The 17867-nt window shown below is 39.3% G+C and overlaps 1 protein-coding gene across 1 annotated transcript in view; it reads right to left on the reverse strand.

Annotated features, from left to right (window-relative positions):
• Positions 1 to 6800: 6800 nt before the first annotated feature.
• The window catches only part of crhr1 (corticotropin releasing hormone receptor 1), an 84739-nt gene continuing 73672 nt past the window's right edge, over positions 6801 to 17867 (reverse strand). The window contains exons 8-14 of the mRNA XM_087784027.1: positions 16654 to 16807; positions 14990 to 15050; positions 11065 to 11137; positions 9525 to 9610; positions 9317 to 9452; positions 9175 to 9216; positions 6801 to 7028 (exon numbers count right to left, since the gene is read on the reverse strand). Of these exons, the coding sequence (XP_087640153.1) occupies positions 6888 to 7028; positions 9175 to 9216; positions 9317 to 9452; positions 9525 to 9610; positions 11065 to 11137; positions 14990 to 15050; positions 16654 to 16807 (693 nt within the window). The 3' untranslated portion in view covers positions 6801 to 6887. The remainder of the gene's footprint in view (positions 7029 to 9174; positions 9217 to 9316; positions 9453 to 9524; positions 9611 to 11064; positions 11138 to 14989; positions 15051 to 16653; positions 16808 to 17867) is intronic.

The raw sequence follows: 17867 nt of genomic DNA on the forward strand, positions 1-17867 counted from the left end.
TACATGCTAGTAGGTTGTTAGCTTGTTTGCCTCTAGATACCGCACTGACTATCCAATAGCTGCAGTTTATTTGCATCTTGTTGTCAGAAAACTGGCTTAAAAAATAAAAGGTGCTTCACCCTAACACATGCACACCTAACCAGTTGCGTGTTTTAAGCCTGACAAGCGGTGCGTTGAGTATTTTTCGATGAAATAACAACACAAAATCTTACTTACCTGCTTGCTCTGTTACTAACCGTTTACGACTCCCAGCACCCGCCCCTCGTCTCCTGATTGGCCAGCGCTTTAAACTCTGGCTGTCTATTCGCTTAAACGGCCGTCAATCTAGCCAAATGCCCGTACAGCGGAAATGTAGAAGAAAGTTCATACACCAAAACTTCATTATTCAACTGAAATGACTGAAATGCAAAATTTTGTTAATGTTGTCACACAACTCGTCAACCACTGAGTGTATTAAACAGTGACCCGGCCACTATTTTATCTGCAAACATGCTAGCTACTGTGAATGGAGTCTGGTTTGTTTGCAAACTAAAGCATAAAACTGCGCTTATTCTCGCTTAGTTTGAGTTCTTTTCTCTCTTAGACTCAAACCCCGAGGGTGCTGACTGATCAGAAGCTCTCAGGAATTATCTGATCTACGTCGTGGTGAGGATGGAATTGGGCTGTTATCTTAAATGAATTGTTTAGGCCGCTGTTGCTTGTCATTTTTACAAGTCCAGTGTTACCTTAAAGCACAGCCCGAACTCTACAGTCAAAGTTGACAGTTACCACGTGTAGGTAAGTTGTGTTTTCTTGTATTACAGTGTTTTGATGGGCAACATGTCCATGCACTGTCCAACCACAGATTGTTTTGATACTGAAAACAATTTATTCATCTATTCTTTTTTTTAAATCTGTTCCCCCTCTGCACACCATGGCAGAGAATTGTTTATTCACTGCATCTTTTAATACATGCATACATTCAAGTACTTAATATTTATGAAAATATCTGATTAGTGATTTTAAAATGTACATATAAGAAAATATGGTTGTCCCACCTGGTCAAAGGATAGGTGACAGGTAGCAGATATCCTAAGTTGGTGGTCTTATCGTGACCACATTATAGAAACGAGAGAAGGCTTTAAAACCTCTTTGATAAAGAAAGTGCTGTAAAAATAGAAAGAAGGCAGGAAGATGTTATCTTCATGATGCTTGTTTTCAATCCCGTTAGACAGCATTTATGTGTCTTTTGTAAAGTGCATTTAGACAAACATTTCTTAATTGATTTACTGATAAGGTAAGGTAAGGTAAAACTTTACTGATTAGTTTTTTTCCAGTAGCCAATACATACAGCATTTTTTTTCTAAATCAAAAATAAATCAATCAAAATAAAATAAGAACAAGAGAAATAAAGAGAAATAACACAATCTCATTAAACTGTTCCATGTAATGGTCAGACTCCTCCTTACATCACTTACATCACTGATCTGATCCAGCCTTACACCCCAGCTCGGGCTCTGAGGTCTGTGGATCAGAATCTACTTATGGTTCCACGCACACGGTTCAGGACCAGAGGAGAGAAATCTTTTCAGGCTGTTGCTCTTAAGCTTTGGAACGATCTTCCTCTCTCTTTGCGCTTGATGGAGTCTACTGACTCCTTTAAGAAACATCTTAAGACGTTTCTATTTGTTCAGGCTTTTCCTTGATTTTCTGGAACTCCTGTGTTGTTCTCAGTATTATCTTGATCTTTAAAGTATGTACTTTTTTTTTTGAGTATTGTTTTGATTGTTTAAGTGCTTTGTGACCCTGGTCTCGAAAAGTGCTATATAAATAAATATTACTTACTTACTTGCTTACAATTACACAATCTAAGTCTAAAGATAAAGACAAAGAACATAGATCAAAGAAAAACAACAAAGACAAAGGATACAAATACTAACATAGAACAGAACATCCAGATACTTTCACTCCACTCCTGCCCCCGAACTCAGAATTGTACAATTTGTACTATTTGTTTTGCACCTGGGAAGGAGCATTCGTGCACTCATTCTGCTTCTCTGCTCACATGATGTAGATTTTTATTTGATGTAACAGGAAAACAATGCACTAAAGGGTCAGCTTCATTTGCTCCTATATGCATTAAACAAACATATCATTAAAATAAAAAATGAACATGCCATGGAACAGTTTAATGCTGCTGCTTCATCACCATATAGTCAGAAAGTTAAGAAACTTCTCATCTTATCAGCAGATCATAGCATCAGCGGTAACAAAGAATGCAGACTTGTTCAAGAAAATCTGCCTAAGTTACTTTGTGTGTGTCCAGCTTTTTATAAGCAGAAGGACTGATGATACCTAGTCAATACTACCATCCACCCAGAACAATATTTGGAGGATCTTGAATAGGACATTGGACAGCCATCAATTCTTCAGCAATTCTGTTAGAGTTCTAAAGTGTTTCCAGAACTTCCTTGATCGTAGGCCCAACAAATAAGTGAAGCATCTGAGGAGGATGGAGGAAGCAACCAACCCTCTTTTATTTTCAGTCTTTTATCATTTTATTTAATAATATTTTCCCTGAATGGAGCGTGTGTTGTTTAATTCCTGAGCTGCATTCATTTTTATACTTGAGAAGTGAGAATCCTGATTTAAAAAAAACAACAACATTCTGCTTCACCTGTGACAATGTGACGCAATGACAGAACTGGCCGCTAGATGTCAGCAACAGGCAACACACGTTCTCTTTTGCGCTACGTCGCTTTTCTTCCAGAAAGTAAAGAAACACAACTACAATAGAATTCGTCACTCGCGGACACCTCTTAAGGAAAAGACTACCACACGAGGACGCTAGAGTCTCGCTAAATACACTAGACCCTAGGAATTGAACCAGTATGTTTTCTTTTAAACTTGCTGGTCATACCTTAACCTACAAAACAATTTGAACCCCAGAGCGCAACAATTTCTGGTCCTCTTTGCTACCCGTCTTACTTCTTTAATAATTCTTCACTGCCTCACAAAGCCTTTCCTTATCTCCACTTAATTATTTTCACTCTTCATTGAGTGTATCTCTCCATCCGTCTTTTATTAACCTCGTCCTCAGTGTCACCACATCTCTCCACCTTAACTCGTCCTTCTCACTCTTGTCCTGTCCATTGTTCCACTTGACAACATCTTTCTCCTTAATATTTGATCATTTCTTCTTCCTCCTGCTATTCCTTCTTCAACTCCTGATCTCTGTGCTCAACAAACCTCTCCCTCTTCTCCTCGCAAACCTCTCTTAACCCACTTTATCTTTTTTTTGCTTCCACATCTTCTATTGATTCTCCTTCACATCGCTCTGTCTCCATCACTCTTCTCCATCTAACCATCCTGTCCTCCTTCCACCCACACCCTCAGACAGGACCTGATGACATCAGAGATTAAAAGCAGCAGATGAGTTCTTGTCTTGGGAGGGACATGTGGAAGTTCACTGGAGCAGAAGAGTTTTAGTTAAAAGCTCTGACACAAGTATGCACGTAGGTGCGCGCACACACACACACACACACACACACACACACACACACACACACACACACACACACACACACACACACACACACACACACACACACACACACACACACACACACACTTTTACGTACACAGATACACACAAAACCGAGAAGGATCACTTTGTTTCCTGTCTTGGTCTCGGGGGGCGTCAGCGACAACATCTGGGCTTGATGGTAAAGTGTTTTGTTTGGCTCGGAAGTAAAAGAAAAAAAAAGTCCAGACAACAGTCTTTGTTGTGTTGCTGCATCGTCAGTCTGCTACAAAAAAAACCCCAAGCAATATATTGATATTCAAGTTATCACAACAACAGATATTTTTTTTAACTTTTACTCTTCATCGTGCATCTGTTTACCAGAATACTTATGTTTAGTGTTGTTCAAGGATCTCGTAAAATATCTACAGACGTATCCCTGCATCATTTTATTAACATTTTATCTACATTCAATTGGCCAATTCATAAGTGTGGTACCAACACACAAAGGGAGAAGTAGCCTAGCATTAGTGTTACTAGACAATGAAGATGAGATAAAAACAAAAAGCAAATAATTGATGTAAAAGTCACAGCATTAATGTGTTCAGAGAGACAGTGCATTTGTTCATCTTCAATTTATTCACAATACTAGAATAATAAATCCTACCGTTAATCTGCTTCAAATATCTAAACCTCATCTCTTGTGATAGGTTGTTTTTAAACAATGTTGATGATTTTTCTTTTCACCTGGGTACTGAGATGGTGGAGTTTCTTCTGAGGGCACCTGTAGATTCCAATGCTTGGATAGAATCACACAAACTTTTGTGACAAATAATGAGACCACTATGGCCCTCACTTCTGGGAACTGTCGATGAATGCTAAAAGGCATATTTTGTATTTGATATTGCTTACCCCAAAGCATGAGCTCAGGTTTGTAAATTTTTACTTTTTTTTATTATTATCATTATTATTATTATGTGTTGTGTGTTTTCAATATAATCCTTGCAATGTTTCAAGCCTTAAAAGTTACATTAACATGACCCTTAAAATATGCTTGAGATGTTTTTTTCCTCCATTATTGACTTTAGAAAAAAAACAAAAAAACAACACCTATACTAATATCCCAGTTCTTTTTCTAGTTTTAACTCATCAACATGAGTAACTTTCACCCAGCTTGCTATGTTTACATTTTCACAACAGGCAGGTTATAAAAGTCCCAGCATTGGTTGGACCAGTGTAAGGTTACTCTCCGGGTTACGCTCAACCCAGCATTGGAACAGTGCATGGAGGAGCCACATCATTGCAGGTATGTTTTCTGACACTGCGGGAGATAGAAAAACATTCTCAATCCTATGTATAGCTACTTAAATTTAGCATTTTTGGTTCTCAATCATGTCTAAACTAATAGTATAGTGTCACTCTACAAGTATTTCACTTGATGATCTAATATTGGACAAAACAAGCGCCAAATCAACATTATTATTAAAAACAATGGAACCATAGAGACTTAATCAGAGCCTCATTCCAGCTATTATGTTTGGTCTTGTGTTGGTCCATAGTATTCAAGCCAACAACGAGTATCTGGTAAATGATGTCATCTGCTTCTTCACAGAATGTTGTGGCAGAACAAACCCATGTTAAAACAACAAAAATATTCAGATGCGAGTCACACTTTATTTTCTCATCACATTTTTTTTCAAGTATGAAAATAATAATATGGAAAATAAATAACAATAAATACTGTGGATATCATTTCACATATTTGACCACCTGAACGCTGTTCCTTACATTGCAGAAACCACACATCAGCTGACACACGAGACATTTGAAATAGAAAATAACACAACAGCATCTCTTAAATCGGGGGAACACAAAATAAGCACGGCTTTATTCTGCAATTGTCCCGCAAGTTCCATAAAACCATCACCAATTACCTTAAAACAGACAAAGTGCATGTGAGCGTCTCCACCTGGAGTGACTTCAATGAGGAGAAACAAATGGAAAAATAATGTTTTTTGCAAAAGAGTGAGGGAGGAATGTGGGCATCAGTCACATGGTGCCAGAGTGACTTACAGTGTATTTGGTTATCTGTGACTACTGGAGTAAAAACCAGCAACTCTGTTACTCATATTTACATTTATCCAGTGAGCAACTCTCACACCTGAATGATCCCGGAAATGCCACCGGGAGGCAACCTTTTTCAGGCTGATGATGCTGGTTTGCCCGAGAGTTTTGTCCCAAAAAGCTTTAAATCGGTTTATATAGGAGGAATCGCACACATTTTTTAAACTTGCCCAAAAACCCCAGATTGTTCTGTACTATAGACTTTGAAATGCGATAAATATCTTCACCTAAAAGAGTATTTTCCTACTTTTATTTTAGCTAGATAAAGACTACATAGTATTGGAAAGAAGGAAGCCTACGTTTCCCAGTAAAGGAGGGACAATAATAGTGGACTTAACGCTGCATAGGTATTCTTGACAGCCCGGTCACATTCTTCAAAAATAACAGTGGATCCTGACGGTAGGAGACCTGTGAGTGTCTGCATTTTGAGCAGGCTCATCAATAGATGAAGACCCATTATCATGGGGATTTAGCTGCATGTAGGTGTCTACACTTGGTAGGAAAAAGGCATTTTTTAAAAAAAGAATCATTCAAAGGATGCTGAGGTTCTTTCATTTTCCAAGTCTTGTTTTAAATGATTGCAATAATTTCTTAGACAGTTTCTATCGTGAGAGTCAAAGCTTCATTCGGATCATTAAGCGACTTCAGCTTTAGTCTGTTCCTGCTGGTCTACGAAGCGTGTGCCACCTGGCTTGAAGAAGTTAACTACACGAGAGGATTAGGTGTAAAGTTAACAAGAGCGTTTGGATCCAAAATCCTTCATTGGATGGGTGTGTTGGGGATTAAGGACAGCGGTGTTGTTGTTGGGCCAAATTGAGGTAGAACTGAGGCTTTACAACACCGGGGACCTCCAGCTCATTACCTTCGTGACTTTCACAAGCTATTAGGTTTAGATTTTTGGAACAAGACTCTCCAGGTCTGGAATGTGTTTAATACTTCCTGGAAAGTTGCTTTGAGCAGCAGAAAAACAGAGCAGCAGCAGCGAGGGAGTCAGTGAGGAACAGGAGCTGAGTTTTATGAGAGTGATGGTGATGAAGAAGCAACGACACCGCACAGTGCGGACCCAGCGGCACCACCGAGTTCTGATTGCTCCATATCAAGATTGGTTAAGTTCCACAAAGTCTGCAGTGTCCTTGTTCTTTCCTGCAGAAAGTCAGTGAGGTGGGGGGGCGGGGACTGAAGCTCCGCCCCTGCAGCTCCGCGTGGGTGGACCAGTGAGGAGTGATGACGCCAGTGTATCCCTGCCGGGGTCGCTCTGATCTCATAGCGAGGTGGACTGCTTTATGCTGTGGAAGCTGACCCGTGAAGGGGAGGTGGGGATGGACATGGCCTGGGTCATCCGGGCACGGATCGAGTGCTGCTCCTGCCACCGGTGGAAGCGCTTCCGCACGGCGGAGCGCACCTGAGAGTGGAAGAAGAAGGAAGGTTGTGCTCAGAACTTCTGTTGCCTCAAACTTCTTTGGGAATAAAATGCAAGAGTTCAATGAAATTATGTCAAAAACCTGATTAAAGGATATAAATTCTGTTTTTGAATGAAGAAGGTATGTCCGAAGCCCTCAAGAAGATCCAGTACGGCCAAATAAAACCACCTCAAAATTTCAATGATCATTTCTAAATGATAATAATTTAGGCTGGTATGTCCATGAAGTTCTTACTTTTGTCATAAACTAGCCATAGGAGTAGGGTTTTTATTTAGGTATAGGTTTAGGTAGAATTTTATTTGAACTTTATTGACATTTTTTTTCCAATTAGACACAGCAAATACAGCAATTTTTCATTACAAATAAATAAAAATAAAATAAGAACAAGAACAAAGAGAAATAAAGAGAAGGAACAAGATGATACAATCTAAGTCTAAAGATAAAGAACAGAGATCACAGAAAAATAACAAAGACAAAGGATACAAAGACTAACATAGAACAGAACATCATGATACTTTTACTCCACTCCTGCCCCCGAACTCAGAATTGTACAATTTAATAGCCCGAGGAATGAATGAGTCCCTGAATCAATTTGTTTTGCATCTTTGCATTTTACACTTAACATATTCTACGTGAAAGCTTTTTTGGTTTTGAATACAAATTAATAATGTCTATCTCACTCTAGTCTGCAAATCAATTGTTACCATTGTAATTTAGATCTTGGACTGACACTCACTGACAGGATCTGAGAACCTTCGTAGCCTCCTCTTTGTGATATTTCCTTTGCCTATGTTCTTTATATTAGGATTCTGTTATCCCTTGCACTTTGTTCTTTTAATTGCCCTTTGTTCTCATTCTTGTTTTTATGAATCTATTTTCTGCTGTGAACTCCAGAGGGATTAATAAAGTTAATCTATCCACCTAGACCCGCACCTGGTCAAGACTCACTAATCCTGTTTGTGTCAGTGTTGCTGGTGACCGCATCTATCATCTACTCATCTTCTCTACTGGGAAACAAGACCAGATCGTTGTTTACCTCAGCGTCACAGCTGCTTAAGCTGTGTTCCAAACCAAAAATGCTTAAGTGTTGGTCTTTCCTGCAGGAGCAGCTGAGCATGATGATTCAACACGTATGGACGGATAATCAGGAGAATGGAAGAAGGTTTGAGAGTGGTTTTGATGAGCTATTAGTGCTCACAAGTTCTTTCATGTTGACCGTATGAATGGATACATGGTTGAACAGATGAAGAAAGAGTTGAATTAGAATGTTCTTTGGTGTTTGGGTGGATGAATAAATAGCTGGCAGGAAGGAGGCACAAATATTAGTAGTTACTTACTTACTAACTTTAATGGATGGAAACATGGTAGAAAACATTAACAGATGGTTGAATGAATCATGATGGAATTATATTTTGTCACAGAATGGCTTGATGTGACAAAGAATAACATCGCATTCATCGGAATTTTAACATAAAAATGTTGACATGATTTTAACATGGTATGAAATGATTGGTTTAATTTTTGCAGAAACTGGAATCGTCTCATTTTGTCATCAAGACAAATGTATTTTGTTTGCACCAACTACTAAGAACAAAGAAGTCATCACTTTATAGTTTCATTGTGACATGATGGGGAACCAGAAATAACATTTTAGAACTTTTATATTGTCTCTTTAATGATGACATTATTGTTGAAAATTATTGATGATGGTTTTAAGGCAGTCTTGTAGTACGGATTACAATACTTACGGTTTCAATACTTAACTAAACTTGTTTTTATTGTCTCTTTTCTCTCCCTCCTTTTTTGTATTTGAGAATTGTTTAACAACTTTCAAACGATGTGTCACATTTACATAATATGTCCACAGTAATTTATATCACAAATTAATAAAACATATATTCATATACAATTTAAAAAGGGATTTTCGTAAAAAAAAATGGTTGCTTCTTCAATTTTTTTCGGTTCGTCTTTACTTTGCCACATTGGCCACTCACAACAATAACATAGATCAATGGATAAATGCTTGGATGAAATCCGTCTTGTCTTGAGTATTTGTCGGTGATGTACTTTAAGGATTGGGTGGGGGTGACACCTGGCAAACATGGTAATGACAAGTAAAATTCTCACCTCACTGTTCAAGAAGCAGTAAAACACTGAGACGAAAAAACCCTGTTGGGTAGAGAAGGACAAGGAGGGGGTTCATCATCAAAGAGCTTTTAAAGTCACTCAAAGAATTGAGGACATCAGTTTCAAGGTGGACGGCAGTTACCTGGAAAGACTCCAAGAAAGAGTTGAAGTAGATAAAGACAATCTGTGAGATCTCGTCCTCTCCCGGGTTCACGAAGAACAGCATGTATGTGATGCCCAGCAGAGGAAGAAGCACCAGCGTCGCCTTCACTGCTTTCCTGAGAGGAGGAGGAAAGCCTGGAGATGAGACGGATGACTCACATGGTGACCCCTGACCTCTTTCTAAGTACCTGTACTGGATTGTCTCTGATGTAGTCGATGCTCTGAGTTTGGTCATGAGGATTCTCACGATGTTGAAGAGGAAGATAAAGTTGATCTGGGGGATGAAATGATGACGAGCATTAATATTCGGCAACAATAAAACATCTAGTGTCACATAACTTCAAAGATGTGTGAGAATTATTTTTTAATTATTATCCGTCATCTGGAATTCTGGTAAATTGCTGTGTTTGTAATTAAATCAATTTATTGTTTTTTTTCTTCTGTTAAAGCTTGTCCATTGTTTTAGGAATAATAATAATCATAATAATAATAATCTACGCCACTGTAAAAGTGTGTGTGGGATGTGATGGCAGCAAGAGGTGGGAGAAAAATCAGCATTTTTTGACATGTTGAAAATGTCTGAATGGAGAAGTAGTGTGGTAAAAATAAAGTTTAAAATAAGTTTATGGCTGAAAAGATGCGGTTTTCTTTCCCCTGTCAAGATATGTTTGTTTACAGTACTTTTATTAACCTTTCTCTTTATATATCTTAATTGATGAACAACCCAATTTCAATACGTTAACATACATGCAGTAGTTTTAAAACTCAATAATCTTTAATAAAAATGTTTACTTTCTTTAATCACCACAATTGTAGTAAACAACAAACACAAAATGATTTGAACATTTTGATTTGATAATCATCTTTTTATGTTAATATTTTAGATATTTATTAAAAACAATGTAACACCACAGTTAGCTGAATTATTATGTATCTGATCGACTCTGATTACAAAGTATTTTAAAATTGGTAGACACAAATCCTCATTGGTTTTCTCTTTCCTGAAATGAGGAATATGTCCTGATAGACAGTCCAGCTGTGGCTCAGAACCGTCTGGATCAATATCTGTGGCTGAAGGTGCCACTGATGTAACATGCAGGCAAAAATAGCTGCAGGAATATTTTCCAGAGCTCGGTGTCCTGACCTCTTTCAAGGAGGAGCGCTCGTCCCCACTGACTGAACTGCGTGTTTGGTCCGTAAAGTCATTTAAGTTTTGCAGATATAGTTCTTTACTGAAAAAAGTAATAGTAAAAGTAAAAGTAAAGTAAAAGTAAATTCAGTAAACTAATGTTTGAAGGTGAGAACAAGAAAACATATTTTAAAAAATAACCGAGTAATCTAAAAACACGATTTAATATACGAGACAAATGTTTCAAATGGTTTTTATGTGAAAATGTTTAATGTAAAACATGGCAAAATGTATTTGATTTTGAAACATACAGAAAATGATGTTGAGTGAAATAGGATAACTATTTAATTCAAGATAAAATAAGAACAAAGGAAACACAATTTTATTATTTTAAATAATTGAAAAAAGTAACTAAAAAGACTACCAAGATAATACCAATTTTAAATACAAAACTAATTATGAATTAAGTAAGTACTAATGAACCAAGTAAAGTTAGGATGACTTTGAAAACTTCACAGTCCTTTATCTTCTCTTGCGCTCAACTCAACTCAACAAACACACTTCAGTCTGAATGCAAAAGTATTTGGAGGCCATCTCACCACCAGCACCAGGATCATTGGACCTTGATAGATGTAGTCAGTGTAAACACCCGCTCGCTTCCCGAACCAACACCTGCAATGTGAACAGACGTTAAGCTCAATTCAAACTTATCACCTGAATTACAGGCTGAAAACAATCTTGAAAGTCTGCTTTACTTGATAAAAACATGATCGTACTTTTATTTGTCAACAAAAATATACAATCATATTGAGGCACAAAACAACAATTTGGATATTAACTCTATTATATAAACTACAATCAAAATCTGGTTTCAAAAATTCTAACAAATTCATATTCCCATGCATAAATTTACTTCATATCTAGTCACTCCAGTCTGTACAGTACATACAATCTGTCCTTCGGGTCGTCCGAGGTTTCCAATACCTTCAGTGAATCAATAATGGACGATCCGAGTGCAACTGTAGACTACAAGTACGAGTCATTTGATGATGACATGGACTTAGACACCAGCATTAGGGGGCTCAGGTGGAGACGCTCCAACCTCGAGGAGCAACGATCCTGCCATCATTCATTTGAATAAGTTGTTAAGCCATCACTGATTCTTTTTAGCAGCCACTTAAAATTCTGAAGGTCGTCCAGAGAAAGTGACAGAGCTCAGTTTTTATGTCAGAATCTTGGAAGCCCCTTCTAATCAGAACTCGTGTGACGGACAAATTTGCAATCACTCTTTAAAGTTAGATCGGAATGTGAAGAGTGAAGGGATTGATTTCACATTAGCGGTTACATGTCAAACATTGATCCAGAGATAGCTTCATATTGACAGACCAGTACCACACATTTATTCTCTCTGTTCATGCACTGAACAACTCTTGAGAGGAGATAAGGTCCTGTTTACCTCAGGAAATTCACCGCCTGAGTGACAGGCAGGTCAAGCATAAATATATGCTGCACAGTACAGTAGAGTGTATATGGAAATTTTGGTTAAAGACCCAAGTCATGGGCGACCGGTGACGCAGTGATTAGCGCGACCGTCTTCCAGGTTAAGGGCAACTCGTGACCTTTATGTGTGGAGTTTCTATGTTCTCCCTGTGTTGCTTTGGTTTACTCTGGGCACTCTGGTTTCCTCCCACAGTTCAAAAACATACAGAGGTTGATTGGAAACATGGGGAAATTGTCCGTAGGGATGAGTGTGTGTGTGAATGGCTGGATGTCATCGACCCTTCATAAGGGAATAAGAGGCAGACCATGAATGAACACAGAGGTACTTTTGAATCAAGGAACTGATGCATTTCCACATTACTGTTTAAAACCTGATATTGCCCGTCGATAGCAACAACCTTCTGCAAAGAACAGGAGGCACCAGCGATATGGAATTGAAACTCATTACACAAATGAGGCATAGGAAAGTTGCTTGTGGTTGTGCGTGCTGGTATCATTTGTTCCTTCTTTCCATTATCAACTCCACCTTTTTCGGAGTTTCTTAGACTACTGAAGAACCCTCAGCAGATGCTTAAAATAGAACGCACTTCAACCCATGATGGTATCAGTGTGTAATGCCGTGTTGTGTATTTGTGTTTGTGTCCCTCATACAAGCCTGTCATGTAACAAAGTTGAGTTTGATTATATCCTAGCATTGGTTCAAAAATGTAATATCAGCCTTAGCTTTGATTATTAGTGAGTATTACAGTGAAAATAAAAGCGTGTTTTATTAAAGATGGAATTGAAAAGGCTCATGGTCATAACCAAGTGGAATAGTCTGATCAGTTAGCTCCGAACATTGACCCTGGTTGTTGTTGTCGGTCATGATGCACAGCCGTCCTCACAGAGGTCGTGGGAATTTCACCACACAGGCATTAAGCGCCGTATTGGACCCTGGCAGCCCTTCAGTGTGGTGTGTAAGGGAAACAAGATCCGGGTACATTTTAATGACATGTCCAGACCTTACATAATCGCACAAAGAGCCGGGGCCACACACTCAGACGTGGGCCCTAAACATTCTGTGTAGGATTTTAGGCTCAGCCAGGACTTTCCTCGGTCGCTGAGTGATGGTGTATTCATAGATGATGTATTCAGGAAGAGCTAACACCAACTGGCGGCCCACTTCGGTGTCAGTGAGACCCCCTTTTCCGCCGCATCACCGCGAGAGCTCGGACAGGTGCCGGGGCACTTGGCAGCAGAGAGTGAAGCTGTTGTGCAACTGAGCCAGGGAACCGTGGGCTGCTAGACTTGGACTGAGCAGCCCAAATAAAAAGAGACGTGACAGAGGTTGGCATCGATGACTGAGGAAGGTTGTAACAATATCTTGAAGGAGGATCTTCAGCTTCTGTACAGTCACCCTCAGCGATTACATCAGAAGATCTGCTTGTTAGTGATGACGGTTCAGCACAAGTCCTGGCTTTTACCGGAGGAGCCAAGATCATAAATACCTCTTCCCCTGACAACAGGAATAGACTGGACGGCTCAGGAGTGACCCGGGCCAGTGGAAGTGATGACCAGTGAAATGAAATAATCAATACTGTGATATTAAAAGTGGATTCCATCAGTGTGTGTGTGATGGCCAAGAGTCACCTCTTTGAACTCCTCGGTTCTTTTTCAGCTCACTGACGCCTGGTGCCTCCTGAAGGCATGTTCGTGCATAAAGTGAGTGGGAAGTGTCATTCTCTCTGGTGGAAAATGCATGTTTGTGGGGGAGTGTGTTGTTTAATGGACATGCACGGGTGTTTGCTCAAGACGGAATTTAGAAAATGATTTATCAAGAGATCGTAAAATGGTTTGTGACTTTAAAAGTTGTAAAACCAGGGGTATGCCTTTGTACATTTCATAGTATTCATCTGGTGGAGTGTTATACTTAGTATACAGTACGTGGAAACAAATAAGAAAGAAAATTGAAATAAAAGTAAATAAAAATACATTCTCTTTCTGCACTCATATTTTCAGAGTGTATCAGTGTTCATATATTTTAGGGAGTGAAAAGTTATTTCGATTAGTTTATTGGTTCTCTTTTTCTTGTTATTTTTACCGTCCTGATTTTAAAGTAGTAAATTATGCTTCTATTGTTGTTATTGATAGTGTTGATGTTATTATGTATGTTGTTCTTCATGCTTTCAGTTATGTTGTTATTATAACTGTTAGTTTTGCTTCTGAAATTATTTATATTTGTTATTGTGTTCTTGTATTTCATTATTTTGTCCCCGTATGGTCCGGTATTGATTGTGTGTTGTTCCTTTATTCAGCTTTTCAATCCTTTCAAGCCCTTCTTAGTTTGTATGTCAAACACATGGCTTTGAATATCTGGAAATCTGTCGAGATTTAAATAAATATATCCACTTTTATTTTCCTTTAGTTTTCTATATTTATTTCCATTTTTCCATTTTTTCCAATTTTCTTTCCAAATTACGACATTCTCTCCTAATGTTGGCTCACGTTGCGTATGCATAATTCCACGTAAATATCTATAATCAATATAATCCTCTTTAAAACAAGACCCACTCATTTTCCATCCTTGTTTCCAAACAATATTTTAAATCAACAGAGGTCTGTTGATTTAAAAACGGATACCGATCACTGGATGATCTGTGTCTAGTGTTGGTAACGAAGCGAGGACCAAAACTGAGAGTGATTTAAAAAAGGACAGTGACTTTAATGAAACACACTTAACATGTTGAACTTTTTGAACATATACAAAGGAGAGTGAAGGAGGAGTGCTGGAAGAGTCTATGCTGAACTTGAAAATCGAGGGCGAGATAATGAATTGAAGTCTGCACGTTTCTCCTTCGATAGCTTTAATTACAGTCACAGGTTTCGACAAGTGACATCCATCCAGGGCTAAGTGTTCCTTTATGTCGCTACTCAGAATGTTGACAAGCTTAATGTGATTAATAGACACTCTTCTCCTGAACCGCCTCCTTCCTGATGCTTTTATAAAAGCCTGTGAAGCAAAACAAAGAAAGTGGAGAAACTTACTTTTCGTTGTCATAGTAGAGCTTCCCGATGGCCCACGCCACAATGATCGGGAACGGTATACCTGCGAGAGAGAGGCGACACAATTGGTTTCAGCCCTTTCCCTGCTTTTCACTTTACAGAACAGAACTGTGGGGATTTCACGCCGGGTTTTAAGACGCTTATTTTTTCACTGGTGTGGCTTCAGCGCCTGCCAAAGACTGTCAAAGAGATTGTTGCACCTGCTTGATCCACGGAAGCACTCCAGGACTCCCCGGCAACCCAAAAATATCTTTGTGAATGAAACACCACATTGAAGTTGATGATAATGCGGACGGATCTTCTGACTGATTTCTGCACTGACAAGTCAAACCGACTGTGACTCAGATCTAACAGGAGCTCCGAGACCTTGGCTGCCTCCGTGTCACTTCGCTGCAGAGTTTCCGCTTCATTTACGTTTGGCTTGTCATCAGCGCACTTCTGCACCCCCGAGGAGCTTCTATCATCTCCGTCCTGGATCTAAAATGTGATTTCTCTTTTTGGTCACATTCATCCTGCCTCATCGACGTGAGTGATAGTGAGGCAAATGGAATTAAGTCTTATTTATTTCTCGCAGCACTTGAGGAAATATTGCAGCCGTTTCTTCTCCACACAGTAGCTTTACACTTCCTCCCGGGGAAATGTAATCCAGCGTACACAATGCAGCTAATCTCTGCAGCGCGGGGTTTAGATTGACAGTGTGAAGCGGGGTGATGGTGAACTCCGCTCCAACATATTTCCCAGATGTCACATTCAATCGCGATGACACTGACATGTCAACAGCTGCACTTCACGGCCAATGACTGCATCCAGACATGGAGAATCTCCTTGAAAAAAGTTCACCTCGACTCACTTGGGTACATTTTGGGTAGATTTAGTAACATTTGGAGACAAAGGCACAGGCTTAATAAGCTTATTAAGTTTCGGAAACAGATCCTCCAACATCTATTTCTGACATATAGAACATGTCAAACCCTCTCACGATCAAAGTCAACCTTCTGACTCACATCACATATCTTCAGAAACACGGCAGTCAACTAAACACCGTTCGGCAGGATCAGAAACTCATCTCCTGCTGGTCGAAGATCAATAACCATCTCGGCAGCATCGTAGCCCTCCAGGCCAGGCGAGCGACCAGTATTTCTATCTGCTGTAATAAATACTTAACTCTCACATTGACTCCCTGCTGTATTTCTTGACTGTTCCACTCGAGCGGCCGCCTGGATCTGTTGCTGAGAACTTTTTTTTTTTTTTTTACGCTCCGAGCTGAAGCTTTTATCTAAATTGCCACCAGAGAAGATGCGGGTAAACCTGGAGGAAGCACTCAGCTCTAGTCAGAATTAGTCCACCGTGAGCAGAGATGAGGTTCAGTGAAGGACCGGAGATTTATAAAAAACACCGAGGCGATGAGCAGGATCCTAAAATAGAGCCATTTGTACGAGGTTGAGGGGGGAACGAGGGGATGTTTGTTAGCAGACTAGATTTCACAAAATGGCCCGGTCTGGAGACCTTGAATCATTTATCTTTCCCCATACGTCTGGAATATTTTTTTTATTTGCAGTTGTAACCAATACGGCAACTTGTGAAATGTAGCCTGTTGAAGGACGGCGAGTGTTTCTCGGATACGACACGAAGGATATCTCACGTACACCAGCCGATGCAGATGAACATCCACTTGCGCAGCTTGTCAGTGGAGTACGTGAGCACGATGGCGGTGTGAAGGTAGCATCCCTCGCCGAACATCCAGAAGAAGTTTGTTGAGTGGAAGTAGTTGAAGGAGGCGGTGACCAGGCGACACCAAACCTGTAGGGGGCAACAGAGGGTTCATCAGCTTGGAGAAGCAAAGTTTCATTTTAAAGTGATAAGAGTTTTGAAATTCACTCATTTTCTACACAACTTCATGTCGACTAAGGGTTGGGATTATTTTCAGAATAATCTGTTCTATTTAAGTATTTTAGAGTTATAGGCAAAATGTGTTCATTTTAATGTAGCAACACAAGCTAAGTTGTCGTCGTCTTTATTTTCGTCCAAAAAAGACACTTGAAAACATCCAAATACCTCTATGGTGCTCATCTGTAATGTCCCTCTTGCCTTGAAGCAATTGAACAGGTCAATATTTTAAGCTTGTTTTTAGCAGAAGCTAAACGGCTAACATGCTACACAGACAGGAAACACTCTATATGGCAGTGCTATAGGTCTTAGGTCTACACTGGAAGTTCTCGCTCAGCCTAACCCTTATTCCAATGAGGGTGAGAAGAAAAAGAGTGAAAAAAACAAAACACATTGTGTTTGAACTAATTTGTTTCCCTGATTTGAACGTACGAGCAAAGTGTGTCACGTATTTACGATGCCACTATATAAAGTGCTGTCAATGTCCACTTTAGGATGTGACTGACCATTGGTTTTCCCACCGACAACTCAAACAGAAGAAGACTAACATACACACAAAAAATAGATTTGGAAAATCAGATTCACAACATTAAAAGAAAGTAGTATTTATGAATTCCTTGAATCATTTTAAATTCATAAATCATTCAAATTGCACAGAAATATTACATTCAAATGTGTCAGTAGCTTCAATGACAATTATGTTTCAAAGAGACTTTCAAAACTGAAACACCATATCCTTTTAAATAGTCTTTTTTAATTAAAATTATGTCAGCCGAACTAATTTAGTTTCTTTTATCTTCACATTTACATTCTCTCATCTCAGTCGTTTGAAGTCGACTGTCGGTTTGTTCTCCCCTCAGGGCACCGTCCTTGACACGCATCCGATATACGCCCAAAGACAAGTTAGTCCTGACCTGCTATAAGCCTGAATGTCAGCTCCGATGCTCCGTCTACCGACCTTGAGAATTATGAG

The sequence above is a fragment of the Callionymus lyra genome, chromosome 2 (assembly GCF_982586985.1).
Source record: "Callionymus lyra chromosome 2, fCalLyr1.hap1.1, whole genome shotgun sequence".
NCBI classification, from domain to species: Eukaryota; Metazoa; Chordata; class Actinopteri; order Syngnathiformes; family Callionymidae; genus Callionymus; species Callionymus lyra.